This window comes from Tremella mesenterica (genome assembly GCF_000271645.1).
Source record: "Tremella mesenterica DSM 1558 unplaced genomic scaffold TREMEscaffold_1, whole genome shotgun sequence".
Taxonomy (NCBI): domain Eukaryota; kingdom Fungi; phylum Basidiomycota; class Tremellomycetes; order Tremellales; family Tremellaceae; genus Tremella; species Tremella mesenterica.
Genome location: NW_006711225.1, coordinates 2,295,642 through 2,309,018, shown reverse-complemented (window position 1 = coordinate 2,309,018; position 13,377 = coordinate 2,295,642). Strand labels below are relative to the sequence as shown.

The 13,377-nt window shown below is 46.0% G+C and overlaps 4 protein-coding genes across 4 annotated transcripts; 2 read left to right on the top strand and 2 right to left on the bottom strand.

Annotated features, from left to right (window-relative positions):
* Nucleotides 1-250: 250 nt before the first annotated feature.
* TREMEDRAFT_26956 (uncharacterized protein) lies at nt 251-1,045 on the bottom strand (the record flags this gene model as incomplete). Its single annotated transcript, XM_007000754.1, has 4 exons — nt 251-329; nt 368-428; nt 478-546; nt 718-1,045. 4 exons carry the CDS (start codon nt 1,043-1,045, stop codon nt 251-253), a joined length of 537 nt encoding a protein of 178 aa, XP_007000816.1.
* Nucleotides 1,046-1,271: 226 nt separating this feature from the next.
* Nucleotides 1,272-4,314, top strand: TREMEDRAFT_41814 (uncharacterized protein). The gene is made up of 11 exons (XM_007000895.1): nt 1,272-1,467; nt 1,550-2,061; nt 2,122-2,265; nt 2,322-2,453; nt 2,498-2,701; nt 2,748-3,002; nt 3,052-3,159; nt 3,204-3,533; nt 3,673-3,939; nt 4,071-4,195; nt 4,240-4,314. The coding sequence occupies exons 1-11, from the start codon at nt 1,356-1,358 to the stop codon at nt 4,271-4,273; spliced, it is 2,223 nt and encodes a 740-aa protein (XP_007000957.1). The 5' UTR covers nt 1,272-1,355; the 3' UTR covers nt 4,274-4,314.
* Nucleotides 4,315-8,229: 3,915 nt separating this feature from the next.
* On the bottom strand, nt 8,230-9,889 carry TREMEDRAFT_24489 (uncharacterized protein; the record flags this gene model as incomplete). The annotated part of the gene is made up of 8 exons (XM_007000442.1): nt 8,230-8,456; nt 8,692-8,760; nt 8,812-8,893; nt 8,946-9,032; nt 9,084-9,173; nt 9,374-9,610; nt 9,651-9,745; nt 9,790-9,889. The coding sequence occupies 8 exons, from the start codon at nt 9,887-9,889 to the stop codon at nt 8,230-8,232; spliced, it is 987 nt and encodes a 328-aa protein (XP_007000504.1).
* A 266-nt stretch (nt 9,890-10,155) lies between these two features.
* Nucleotides 10,156-13,319, top strand: TREMEDRAFT_36755 (uncharacterized protein). Its single transcript, XM_007000780.1, has 8 exons — nt 10,156-10,823; nt 10,890-10,937; nt 10,985-11,267; nt 11,312-11,388; nt 11,433-11,553; nt 11,627-12,030; nt 12,173-12,618; nt 12,874-13,319. The coding sequence occupies exons 1-8, from the start codon at nt 10,628-10,630 to the stop codon at nt 13,216-13,218; spliced, it is 1,920 nt and encodes a 639-aa protein (XP_007000842.1). The 5' UTR covers nt 10,156-10,627; the 3' UTR covers nt 13,219-13,319.
* Nucleotides 13,320-13,377: the final 58 nt, after the last annotated feature.

Here is a 13,377-nt window from a genome sequence, read left to right as displayed (position 1 = left end):
AGGTAGAAACGTGTTTGGCATGTGAGGAGGAAGGAAACGAGGGGTGGATTTTCCCGGCCAACGGGAGTGGGAAGTAAGATGGAGTGAAAGTATTCTTTTCGTCGTGGTATTCGTTATCGAGTCATCGATCACCTAACCTGACAGAGAATTGAGATCTGAAGTAGGGTAGGAGGCACGAAGAGAAGGGAATGTGAGGTTATGTAGATGCATCTTCTCCAAAGACGGATATGATACATCAAGGATTAAGGGGTTATCGCTTCTCATTGACTAATTCTCCACAAACGATATATTTTCTTTCGAAATGTTCGTGCCATCCTTGCATATTTTCTCTGCTTCGTCAGTCCTTATTCTGATGATGTCGACGTACATTTCAGACTTTGTTAGATCTGATAACAAGTCCAATGGTTGATCCAACGGAGTAATCATATCTATTTTCATAAGCGTCTTCCAGGATCACTAAGGTCAAGTAAAACTCACCATCGTCGAAGGATTGCTTGGCCATACCTCTACTAGCATCCCTTCCAGCAAAGTTACCGTACATACCATCTGTCATCAGTCCGACTTCCACCTTCAGATCCTACTAAGAAAACACCATGACCTTGCTGTGAAGATGATTCAAGCTTTACGATTTTAGGAATTTTGGTACGCTTTCAATGAATTGTGCGGCGACCGCGGGGGAATACAGCCTGATAAGTTATGAATCATGCGAAAACTCACCTGGTCCATAGAAACTTCTTCCAGAAGTCACATCAAATACCGTTCTCTCTTCTCCTCCCTTGATTACACCATCTCTCCCCACACGCATGATAGCAAGTAATATCCTTTCCCCTGGATTCTTCCCATCGTATATCGATAGTTCCTCCGGTGTATATTTCTTATATACTAATACTTCCGGATGTTTAGCAGGCATCCAGTTGTATATCTCATTGGAGTAGTTGGAGGGGATGATTGATGGATCTGTTGAAGGTGATGGGAAGATGAGACGATAAGCGAGGTAGAGGATGGGAGGGATGAGAAGTAGGTTTAAGGGATTCGAAAGTGACATGCTGATTGTCGGCACTACCTACACGTCGAGGACAAGCTGATGATTGTCGACAATGTTCGTTCGTCAGAATCAGTCAGTCATGTCTCTATGTGGAATGATGGACAAGGTTTATGAGGGGTGAAACGTGTTCCTTCGGCAAAAGGGAATGTTCGGCCGCCACCAAAAAGTAAGGTAGTGACGATTACAACCGCCGCCGTCATAACCGTCTTCTTCACTCTCTTTCTCCTCTCTACATTCCACCTTGTTTCCCTCCCTTAGACCATGAGATAATCGCTTTCCTCCATTTGCCTGTATTGAAAAAAGTATAGTTATGTTATCCAGCAGAGCTGGTCCCTCTGGTACTCATTGGAATGTGGTGACGCGGCCCATTCGGAATGTCCCCAACGTCACCTCGGGCAGACGATCCAAAGCCTCGTTTTCCTGTAGGTTTCGTTTCACCCTCTGGTCAAGAGAATCGACATCTTGACTCGATCGAAAGAGGCTGGCAGGCTGACGTCCTTATAGCTCATTCATCTTCGATCCTTTACGCTGCAACCACAAATACCCTCTCAATTCGAACATTCAACTCTCGTCGACTTCCTTCGGCCATCTCACTCGTCGCTCTCGATCCTTCGTCCTTTCGATCCGCACGTGACAGCAGGTACATCACCACAGAGCCCACTCGTACAGCTCAACCGTCTGTCCCTCCTCCCGCAGCTCCTCTGACCAAATCTATTCAAGATGATACTGAAGTTAAGGGAGTACCACCACCTGGATCCCCTCCTCCTACACCTCCTTTACCCATCTCTGCCATACCGCCAAAAATCGCCGAGGTGGCGGAGAAAGAAGCCAAGGAAGTGAAAAAGAAGGAAGAGCCAAAAGGGTCACTGCCCAGTAGAGTGTGGACCACAGTCAAAAAGGAGGCTCAGCATTATTGGCAGGGTACGAAACTATTGGGGCAGGAAATAAAAATCAGTTCGAAGTTACAGTGGAAGGTACTTAATGGTGGAACTCTTACTCGACGTGAACGAAGACAGGTATGTGATTTCCTGGTGGCCAGCTAGAAATCAGATGAAAGGATGTGGCTGACCATATAGTTGAGACGCACAACTACGGATCTACTGAGATTATTACCCTTCAGTGTCTTCGTCATCGTACCCTTCATGGAATTCCTCCTTCCTATCGCCTTAAGGTTATTCCCCAATATGCTTCCATCAACTTTTGAAGGGGAATTTGCTGCTGTTAGTGTCTTCTGAGCCTCAGCTAGTGGCTGCTGTAATTCTGAGCTGATGAATAGGCGGAGAAACAACGTAAATTACTGAGAGTACGAATCGAAATGGCCAAATTCCTTCAAGAAACAGTACGAGAAAGTGGGTTGAAAGCAGATGCAGTAGTCAAGAGTGATGAATTCAAGCAATTCTTCCGCAAAGTCGGTGCTACCTTTCAACTCCTTGGTTTAGCTGACTCATCTAGGTACGCTCGACCGGCGAAACTCCTTCACAAGCCGATGTTGTCCGAGTTGCCAAGTTGTTCCACGATGATATCACTCTCGACAATCTTTCCAGACCTCAATTGGTGTCAATGTGTAAATACATCGGCATCAACGCTTTTGGAACAGACAATCTGCTCAAGCATCAAATCCGGAATCGTCTTGAGAAAGTCCGAGTGGACGATATGGTGAGACATTTCATACTAAGTTTTCTGTCGCAGACTAATCTTCTAGATGATTCATGCGGAGGGAGTCGATTCACTGTCTACCAAAGAACTACAACAGGCCTGTCAATCTCGGGGTATTCGTTTCCAAGGCGTCTCACCTGCCAGGCTACGGGAAGAGTTAGAACAATGGATTGATTTCCATTATATCAACGGTATATCTGGTGTGTTATTGGTGCTCAGTCGTGCTTTCAACTTTGAGAGCAAAGGGGACAACGTCATGGGGGCTTTGATAACAACCCTTTCAAGTCTTCCGGAGAATTTGGTACGTGACCTTCTGTCAAGCCCAATGAAACGTGAAGCTGACGACTGAGATTAACGAAGCCGAGTTACATGTCGCGGAAGATGCAACATTCAGGCAAAAATTAGAGGTCTTGCAACAACAACAAGAGTTGATTGAAGATGAGGCAGAGCAGGAACAGGTGGGTCATTCGTCGTTCCTTCCTGACATTGCTGATGTGTTTAGAAAGAAGTGGAGGCACGCAAGGCTGACGAGGCCGCTAAGAAAGAGGCGGAGGCTGCTAAAAAGGAAGCCGAGGTTGCGGCGAAGGAAGCTGAAGAGCCGGAGAAGACAGAACAGCCTACCACGGAACCCGAAGCAGCTGCAAAAGTTGCAAAGGTGGAAGAAGAAACGGCTGCAGCTGCCGCTGCAGCAGCGGCTGAGGATGCTAGGATGACCAAGGAGCAATTGGGAGAGTTGGCTGAGGCTTTGAACATTCTTACTGCAAAGAGCAGTATCGTCAAAGAGAGAGATGAGCTAGCCGCTCTGTTGGAGGATAATCTCTTGTCCGAAGCTGTGAGTGCTTCCCCAAATTGCCCTTCCCCTCTCTTCTTTATCAACTTTTGACTCAATCTTCACCCTGCAGGCGTCATCGATTCCTGTGGCTCATATCTAATCATCTCACTCTAGTGCTGGACCATCACTGACTTCTCAGGAAAGCAAAGAACGTCCAGACGAAACAGATCAAGCTTCTATTGCCGTGTCCAAACGCGTCCGCTCCATGATTAAGAAGATCGATACTCAGCTGGAGAAATACGACGAAAAGGTCGGCTCGAGCTTGAATGTTATTCAGACCAATGTCAAGGGACAAATCTCCTTGGCCGATCTGGAAAGAGCATTACGGGTGATCAAACATGCCCCGCCGGAGGAGGCGATACAAGGATTGGGCAAGAAGCTGGATGTGGATTCTGATGGCTTTGTGGTACGTTCAGCGCTACCCTCCATCCATTGAATTTACCCTCACAAACCTGTGCTGTTGTTCTTGAGTGAGACTTCGGTATTGAGCTTCATGATATATCAGACTGGTAGGTGAACACACACGCTGACATGAAGGAACTCGATCATGTTGTGGAATTGACCCAGGACCGAGGACTGGGAATCACCCCAGAAGATGCAGCTGCCAAAGATATCTTGTCTTCCGGGAAAGATATCCGACAGAAGGATATCAAACAACTCAAGCGAGTCTCCCTTACCTCTTCTGTCAAACAAAGCTGACGGACAGACCGAAACGCGAGGACATTGTTGCAGACGAATAAATCCCATCTCACAAACACTAAGCATATGCATAAACTTGCACAAACAAAACATCTACTCATCACTCATCTCGCGTTAGATACATCCTTTATACATACCTATACAGGGGGTACAAAGGACCTATCTCAAACCCCTCCTCAGTAATGTTCTGGACTTGTCAATTTGACGGAGCTGATTGTGTTTGGATGTTTTCCCGGGCGTGAGTGACGTTTCTCATCTTTGGGAAACTCACCTCTTCTATTATCACTAAAAAAAAGCTCGTTGATCGAGTGTACAACAACGGTCGTGTCATCAAAGATGGCCCGGCCTACGGTCAGTTGGATAGGATACAATTTGTTCCGACTAACAGCCGTCATCTTTCTAACATGGGCGTTTGTTGCTCAATTCCTCGCATTAGCTTCGTACGTCTTTTTCCTACCTCAAATGGACATATCCTGATGAATTAGGGATATTCAAGCTAAAAATCACATTTCTACAACCCTTGTCTCGCAGACTATAGCCGCCGATACGGGACAGTCATCATCTTCGTCAGCAACTTTGACGAGTGTCGCTTTGACCTCCACGACGGCATCACTACCCACCATCGTCTTGGGTGAAGGTAGCTCAACTCCGAGTATCACAGCAGATGCTGGGGATGCGATCACAGCCACGACTACAGCTACGTCGAGTATTTTAGGCTTGGAGCAAAGTTTGCCGACTTATATACCAGGAGAAAGACCTCGTCGCTTTTACGGACGCCGTGCTTTCAGAGGAGATAGGGTACTGGTTTCCAGGGATGAGACTCAGGATAGCGGGTGGGTGGCGGGAAGTAGTTTGCCTGATCAGCCAGGAGGAACGGGGTTTGCTATTTTGTCGAGATTGATCATAGGTCAGTAACACCCGTCCTCTCCCTTTCCGTCCCGTCAAGTCCGTATCCTCAGTATCTGATCGCCACCGATGACACCACACAAATCCATTCCGACTTAGACAACACATGATGCGTTATATAAGATAGGAATAATGAGCTTTCGGGAGAGGTGTCGAGGAACGCAACTGACACCTAGCCGTCTCGATAAGTATCCTGATCCTAGCTCAAGTCGGCTCGCCAGAAGATTTGCTACACGACCACTTTGGTTGGCTCGGACCTCAATCCACACCTCTATTTTTGGGATCACTTCAGATCATGTGAGCTTCGCTTTGCGATGGATTTGCGAGCTGACGAAAAGTATCTCAGTTGAGAATCTCAGAACTTAGTGAGTAGCCGCATGAACGCATGGCGAGGAAGCTAATGAGATAGTGAGAAGAAAGGGTTCTTGATACCTGCCTGGGCGCTGTTAGTGATTGGTAGTTTGAATGTTGTGTTCGTGAGTGCACTTTCATGATTTTCTCCTCATCCTCTGCTCCTTGTGTCTTTCTCTCGCCCTTTCCCGGTTCAATCGACCAAGCCACGTCAGCCTGAATAATCAATACTTACATGCAGGGCCTGATACTCCGACTCATATCACGACGTATGCCCAAAACACCCCCGCCGGCATTATGGTTCAATCTCTCTCATCGATTCTTCTTCTGGACCCGTCTTCCTAAATGTTACCCCCAATTGTTTCAGAAGCCCAAGCCTGCATCGGATCTGGAAGACGACGAGAAACAAGATATTGAAGAGGGACTCGTCACTGATCCAGTGGCAGCCATGACACAAGAGCAAGATCCTTCCAAAGTGCGGAAACCTCGAGGAGAGCGTGATGCTTCACGTGAAGATCGACACGGACGGCCTGAAGAGAGAAAAGCTAAGAAGGAAGGTTTAAGAAGGACAGCCGAGAAAGATGAACGGTTAGAACGATATCGGGATGTTAGACAAGGTGGTTATCCAACTTTCTCCGGTAATGACCCAAATACAGCAGGAAGACATGTTCCTGCCGGTACTCTCGAAAGAGGAAAAGATGGTCGAGAGGTATATCTCAACGAAGCGGAGAAGGCTCGAGCGATGAAACAACCACTTACTTCCCGACAACCTAAACAACTTTCGACTGGCAATCCGGTAATTGAAGGAGCTCGAAGGGAAAGAAGATCTCCACCGAGACCATTGACCTTGGCTCAACCTAAACAAGAGGAATACGTTGCGGAACCTGAGTCTTCCACTTTACCGAAAGCGAACATACCTCCTCAAATTAATTCTGTCAATGAACAAGTTCCGGCCCATCTCACTCCAGGAGCACCTTCGCGTTCACAAAGAGATGTCAGTACCGAAGCTATGAAACATCGTTCCGCCACGGTGTATGATTACAACCTTTATGACGAATTCCGTAAATCTGTTCATTCGGTCAAAGCTGCAGCGACGGATTTAGGTCCTCAATTCCCTTTACCGCCCAATCGACTAGCTGACACTGATTCACGTGGTCAAAATGGAGAAGGAAATACGCAATCTAATGTAAGAGCGTTACCAGGATCAGATGCACTTGTGAGATCTCCAAGTGGGACAATGTTCAGACGTCCACCACAACGACAAACCCTTCTCAATCCTCCCACACGCTCTAATTCCGTCCCACCTCAGGCTTCAATGGAAGATACTACAACAGTCACCCCGAATAAGATAATGTTACCAAGTCAAGTCACCGCGGCTCTGAAGGCATTGGATCAAGTAAATCAAGTGAACAAAGATAGTAAAGAGGAAGAAGATCAGAAGAAGAAACCTAAAAAAGCTAGAGAATTATCTTCAGGTAATCAATCTGCCACTGCTTCAGCACCTTCAAAACGATCAATGACTGGGGCTAGATTTGAATTATCTCCTTTATCAGAAGTCTCAGAGGATTCACATCCTTCTGCAGGTGTACCAAATACCGCAAGAACAATCGGTATCAAAAGTCCCAGTACCGCTAGAACCCTAGATGCTGCTGGTGTCACACATACTCCAAGTCTCATGAAGACACCAAAAACTGCGGGAACTATTGGATCGATAGGTAGTGAGGGTTCAGTAGGTGGGGGATCGGAAGAAGAAGTTGATGTTGGTGAAAAAGCTACTATGGAGCAAGTGACGGGAATAAGGATACCAGGTGTAGGATGGACTTTACCAATGTCTTTAGGAAGTTTCAATATTCTGGGAGGTGGGGAGAGTACTGGACCTTCGGAAACTTTGAATGATGGAGGGTCTGTAATAGATGATGGAGAGGAAAATGGAGTAGAGGTGGAAAGACCTGGAATGGTAGCTAGAAAAAGCTCTAATGACGTGAATCCGTCTCGACGTGAAGAAGATGATGATGGGAAAGGGGTGCGTGCAGTCGATGAAGTCCCGGAAAGTGGGACTACAAGGGAGAGGAAGTCTGAGGTGAAGAAAGATAAAGATGTGAGAAGTGAAAGGAGAGAAAGATCAGATGCTGGTGAGGGATCAAGAAGTCGAAGTCAAGAGAAATCAGAAGATAGAAAACAACCAGATTTACGTCAAAGTGAAGAGAAACGAAGGATAAAGTATGAGAAAGCGTCCAGAGAAGAGAGACCAAAGCGGGAGAAAAAGGATGGAGATGAGAGGATAACAGAAGGGAAAGAAGAGAGAAAAAGGGTGAAGGAGAAAAATGACAATTCAGTGGAAGGACAAGAACGTCGAAGAGCCGCTCGAGATGAAACATCAGAAGAAAGAGAAGAACGTCGGAAACGGCTCAAAGAAAGAGCACCGAGAGAGAAATTAGGGGAAGATTCTGAGATCCGAAGTTCAGGTAGTTCAGAAGGAAGGAAAGATAAGATTAAAAGAAGTAAGAGTGAACGTATCAAACCTTCCAATGTCGATGAAGGTACAAGTGAAGACTTCAAGAGAAGAGAAAGACGTTCAAGTAGTATAGATTTAGATACATGATGCATTTCTTTCTTGCACTGCTTTTCATATAAGATGATCTTAATCCCCACACGAGTCTGGGGCGGACCGTCGCATTCACTCTGCCACACTTGTCTGATACAGAGTAACTATCACTTCAACACTCTACATGCCTCTTTGTCAGGAGATGGTTTGATCTTTCTTGACATTATATACCTCACTTAAACGCATCTTGACGTATTTCCCAGCAGTGATAGGTTGGTATCTCCAAGGTCTGTCCACTGTCACGCAAGTAGGAGGAGGTATGAGAGGTACGTCATGGTCACATCCGAAGAAAAAAGGGATAGAATATCGAGGATGAGTTTTAGCTGGGAGTGCACGATGTCGAGTGGAAACGAATATGTCATCTGGGTGTTAGTAACATTCCACTCATCTCTATCAAACTCTTTTTTTTGTCTTTTTCATTTCTCTCTTAGTGTCATCTGGACCCCAAGCTGCGCTCTCCTCTAAGGAAAAGCCATTGATGACGTTACATGTGAGGAATTATAAAGGAATTTCATGGTATAGTTGGATATATTTGTAAAGAGGCTGACGACAGATGTAGCGATAACGTTCTAACGGAGAAAATCAGGCCTGACTCACTCGTCCATCTGGCGAATTGATCACCTATGTTGATGATAAATGTTCCAGGTATACAAACTGCGTCTATCCCTATCTGTCAACTTCATCATATCTTCATACTTAGCATGAGAAAATACTCACAAACACCTTTACGATTTTGTACCTGTAAACCAGGTACATCACCTTGACACAAGATGGTGAAACATTCAAAGTCCGTATGAGCCTCAATGTCAGATCATAGATTCGTAATCATGCGGTGAGGGGAGGATACTCACTCCGATCCCAGGTGTTCGTTCGTCTACTTCTGCATTACCCATTGCTGGGTAATGTAATAATCTCATAATCGCCGCGGGATGTTGGATCTGGACGTTCAGCTCTTGAGTAAGTAATGAAGAATGTATGTATGTACTCACTTTATCATCGAAAAAGTTTTCGGGTAGATCAAGAGCTAAGGCAAACAAGGGGAACAAGGATTGTCCCAGTTTCAGGAGTGCGGAACTTTGCTCAACTCTCTCATCTGTGCTGTGTCTGAAAGAAGGTAGAGACAGGGAGAACAGGAAAGGGTAGATTGGGGGACGAAAGAAAAAGAAGTGAGACAGGAGGAGATACGAGGGGGAAGAGAAGGTGTACAAACTCACTAATATTCTAATACTGCCGCTTTCTGTGATCAGTAGGCTCATAGCCAGGGAAAGAGTAAGCTCACGAAGTTTGCAGCATCTCTCCAATCGCTCTGAGAAGGCCAAAGATTCTCACTATGCTCCAAATCCTCCGTCTCCCCTTGAACCCTCTTGTCTTCTTGATGCTTGAACACATCCGGGGCTAAAGTCGGGTCTAAACCAATATTGAAAGCCTCATGCATTTCACCTTTGTTAGCGGGATCATTGTTCTCCGTCAAAAGTCCCATATATCCACGGAAGTTAGAAGAGTGAGATACATCCACCTATCCGTCAATCACATATGATAGATCAAGGATAACATACCGTTTCTTTAGCTTCCACGGGGAGATGGAAGAATGACTCGGACATGGAAAAAGTACGATTTATGATAGCGGATGGGACTGGATGATTTTTGACTGCTGGATCAGCTTCTAAACACTTGGTGTATGATATGAGAACTTACCATAGAAGAATCCAGCGTTAAGACAGGCATGACGGATTTCCTTCGCCAGAAGTTCACGCTTTTCTAGCGAAGGCGACGCAGCATCGGTCAAGTCACTCATGGTCAGTAGGCACTACAATAGGAATAGGAACGGAGCTCTCACATGATGGGGATTTCAGAAAAGTCTGTAGCTATCAGTTCATCCGCTAAGGCAGCGAGAGAGGTCATATTTGTTCAAAGTCGAGTAGGATGGGAGTGATCAGAACGTTGGCCGGGTAGGTCGGTGATAAGAAGAGTGGGGGAGGGTGGGGGAAAGTCAAGTCCTTTATCAAAAAAAACTCCGTGTGCTGCCATATTGCTGTTTCTCTTCAACCTGCCAGCGATCGTGATCTTCAACGCTCTAAATAGACCATTGCCAGCGATGTGAGACTCGGATCGCAGATCGCAGCAGAAAGAGGGTGTGGGAACGTTGGAACCCTTCTTGCCGACATTTCGAGCCAACCTGCCCAAACAAGGATATCTCACACAAGAAGCTTGCCCTCAATCCACCCTCCTTTTCGCCATCATATCGTGGTCATCGATACAAAATCCCTTGCAAGTAGTATTTTACCTGCTACCATCGATCAAGTGCACATGTGCTCCCCTTCGTACAAGCGTACTTTACTCGACGTTTATGTCCATGTCGGTCAAGAAGTTACCGGCCCGGGCCGGCCGGAAATGCCGGGTATTCGGTCCGCATACGCCCTCTTGCTGCTAAACTTTGCTTCTGCCCGTGTATAAGCTGAACCATCTCAAACAGTATGTTTCCCTCCACTCTCTCATATCTATTCTTCACTTCACTATCACTATACAACACACTATGTCAGCTCCGTGCGAAGGATGTACTTGCGGTCGAGCGCAAGGAAATGTCTTGTCACCGTTGGAACAAGAAGAACAATTTCATGAACGTCCAGAAAGAAGTTTCACCAGTCCTCTGGATTGGGTTGAGCCGACCGAGGGTATAGAACCTGCTGTACCTCTCAGATCCAAGAAATGGTTCAATTCTCCTGAAGATGGTGAGTGCTGTCATATTCTTGTCGTGCCATAAGCTGGAAGGTAGGAGAATTGTGGCTGACCTTCAGATATGTGTGCAGGCTATGTTGAACGATTCTTGAACGGAGGTCTGACAAGTGAGCCTCTCTCGTAAAAGATGTAGATAGAGGAACTAATAGATCAGTGGGAGAAATCACTGCCAAGAAGAAGCCTATCATTGGTATCGCTCAAACTGGATCGGATCTCGCACCGTGTAATTCACACCATGTCCAATTGGCCAAACGAGTCAGGGACGGTATTCTCGCTGCTGGTGGAACACCATTCGAGTTCCCTTGTCATCCTATTCAAGAGACTGCAAAGCGTCCTACAGCCGCACTGGATCGTAATCTGGCCTACTTGAGTTTAGTCGAGGTGTTGTTCGGTTACCCACTCGACGGCGTAGTGCTTCTCACGGGGTGTGACAAGACGTGAGTCATCCATATCATATATATTGGCTGAGATTGACTGGAAGAACCCCTGCTCTTCTTATGGCAGCTGCGACGGTCAACATTCCTGCTATCTGTATGAACGTTGGTCCTATGCTCAACGGTGAGTCATTCCACATCGGTAAGAGACGGCAAGACTCATCGCAGGATACGCAGGAAGTCGATTGGTCGGTTCTGGAGGTGTGGTCTGGGACAGTCGTCTTCTTCTTTCAGCTGGTAAAATCACCGAAGCTCAATATATGCAACGTGTTTCCCTTTCTGCACCATCGTGAGTATTTCTCATCCGTCTTACAGTCTCCGTCTGTCGATGGCGTTGAAGGGGCAGAGCTGACTCGAGCTAGAGTGGGTCATTGCAATACTATGGGCACAGCATCAACTATGAACGCTATGGCAGAAGCGCTCGGTATGGCTCTTCCTGGATCAGCTTCCATCCCTGCTGTCTACCGTGAACGTGGTGCTTGCGCCTATCAAACCGGACGTAGGGCTGTCGAATTGGTCATGGAAGATGTCAAACCTTCTGATATCCTTACTAAAGCCGCTTTCGAAAACGCTATCGCCGCGTGTACGGCAATTGGTGGATCGACAAATGCTCCTATCCACTTGAACGCTATCGCTAAACATATCGGTGTGGATTTGACTTGCGATGATTGGGAACGTGTGGGATATCATCTTCCATTATTGCTTAATATCCAACCTGCTGGAAAATATCTTTGTGAAGAATATCATCGTGCTGGTGGATTACCTGGTGAGTTGTCCTTGCTTCCGTTCTGTGCCCGATTTCCAATCTCATTGTACTTAAATCCGACTTTCGACTCGCAGCGAATTCATCCATCTCAAGAGTCGCTGTTCGAGGCGTTCTGACAAACGATTTTTCGCTGACATAATAGCTATCATGGCGGAACTTATCCAAGCTGGAAAACTCCCACATCCAGACGCTATGACAGTCTCAGGTCAAACCATGGGAGATAATTGTCGTGGTGATCTCACAAACGACTCCAGAGTCATATTACCCTTCGATAAACCTCTCATGGAAGAAGCTGGTTTCCTCAACCTCAAAGGTACTCTTTTCGATTCGGCAATTATGAAAACTTCCGTTATCTCACCTGCGTTCAGAGAACAATATTTGAGTAAACCTGATGATCCTATGGCTTTCGAAGGTCCCGTAGCGGTATTCGATGGTCCCGAGGAATATCATCATGATATCGAAACTAGGAAAGATATAAAAGCTGGAACTATTTTGATAATGAGAGGTACGGGACCGAAAGGATATCCTGGTTCTGCAGAAGTGGTTAATATGATTCCTCCTGGTGAATTGATCAAACAAGGTGTAGAGGTGAGTTTTGGTAATTCATACTTTCGTTCTACTTCTTCAGAATCTTTCGCAGTTTCTTACTTCTCTCCCTCTTCCCTTTCTCAAAACCGTCTTTATTACTTTGCGTCGTCCATTCTTTCCACATTACCTCATGTTCGTTATCATGATAGTTTTCAAATACGACATATTGTCATAATCCTCTATATCTCGAGAACATGATGTACTGTATACCACTTTTATATCATCAGACGACAATCGAACACGACTAACGCTCAGTTGCCATGTATCGGAGACGGTCGTCAATCCGGTACTTCCGGTTCCCCGTCAATCCTCAACGCTTCCCCTGAAGCTGCAACTGGTGGAATGTTAGGATACCTTAAAGATGGTGATATAATCCGTATCGACTTGAACAAACGTACCGCCGATGTAAAACTCACTCCTGAAGAAATCACCGCTCGTAAAGCTGAATTGGGTCCTTATAAGATTCCGACAAACCAAACACCTTGGCAAGAGATCTTCCGTAATCTCGTTGGGGAATTGAGCGAGGGAATGGTGTTTGATATGGCTACAAAGTATCAACGTGTGGCACAGGTTCATGGAGTTGGAAGGAGGAATCATTGAGATTTCTTCTATCATACTTTGAGTACTTTCTTGGTCGATCGTGTTTCATTTTTCATCTGGCTAGTAGATATGTATATCATTCATGCATCTACATCGTGTATACGGTCCTTATTCTCGAGTTCTATTCTCCTTTTCATTCTTGATATGATACGCAGGAAA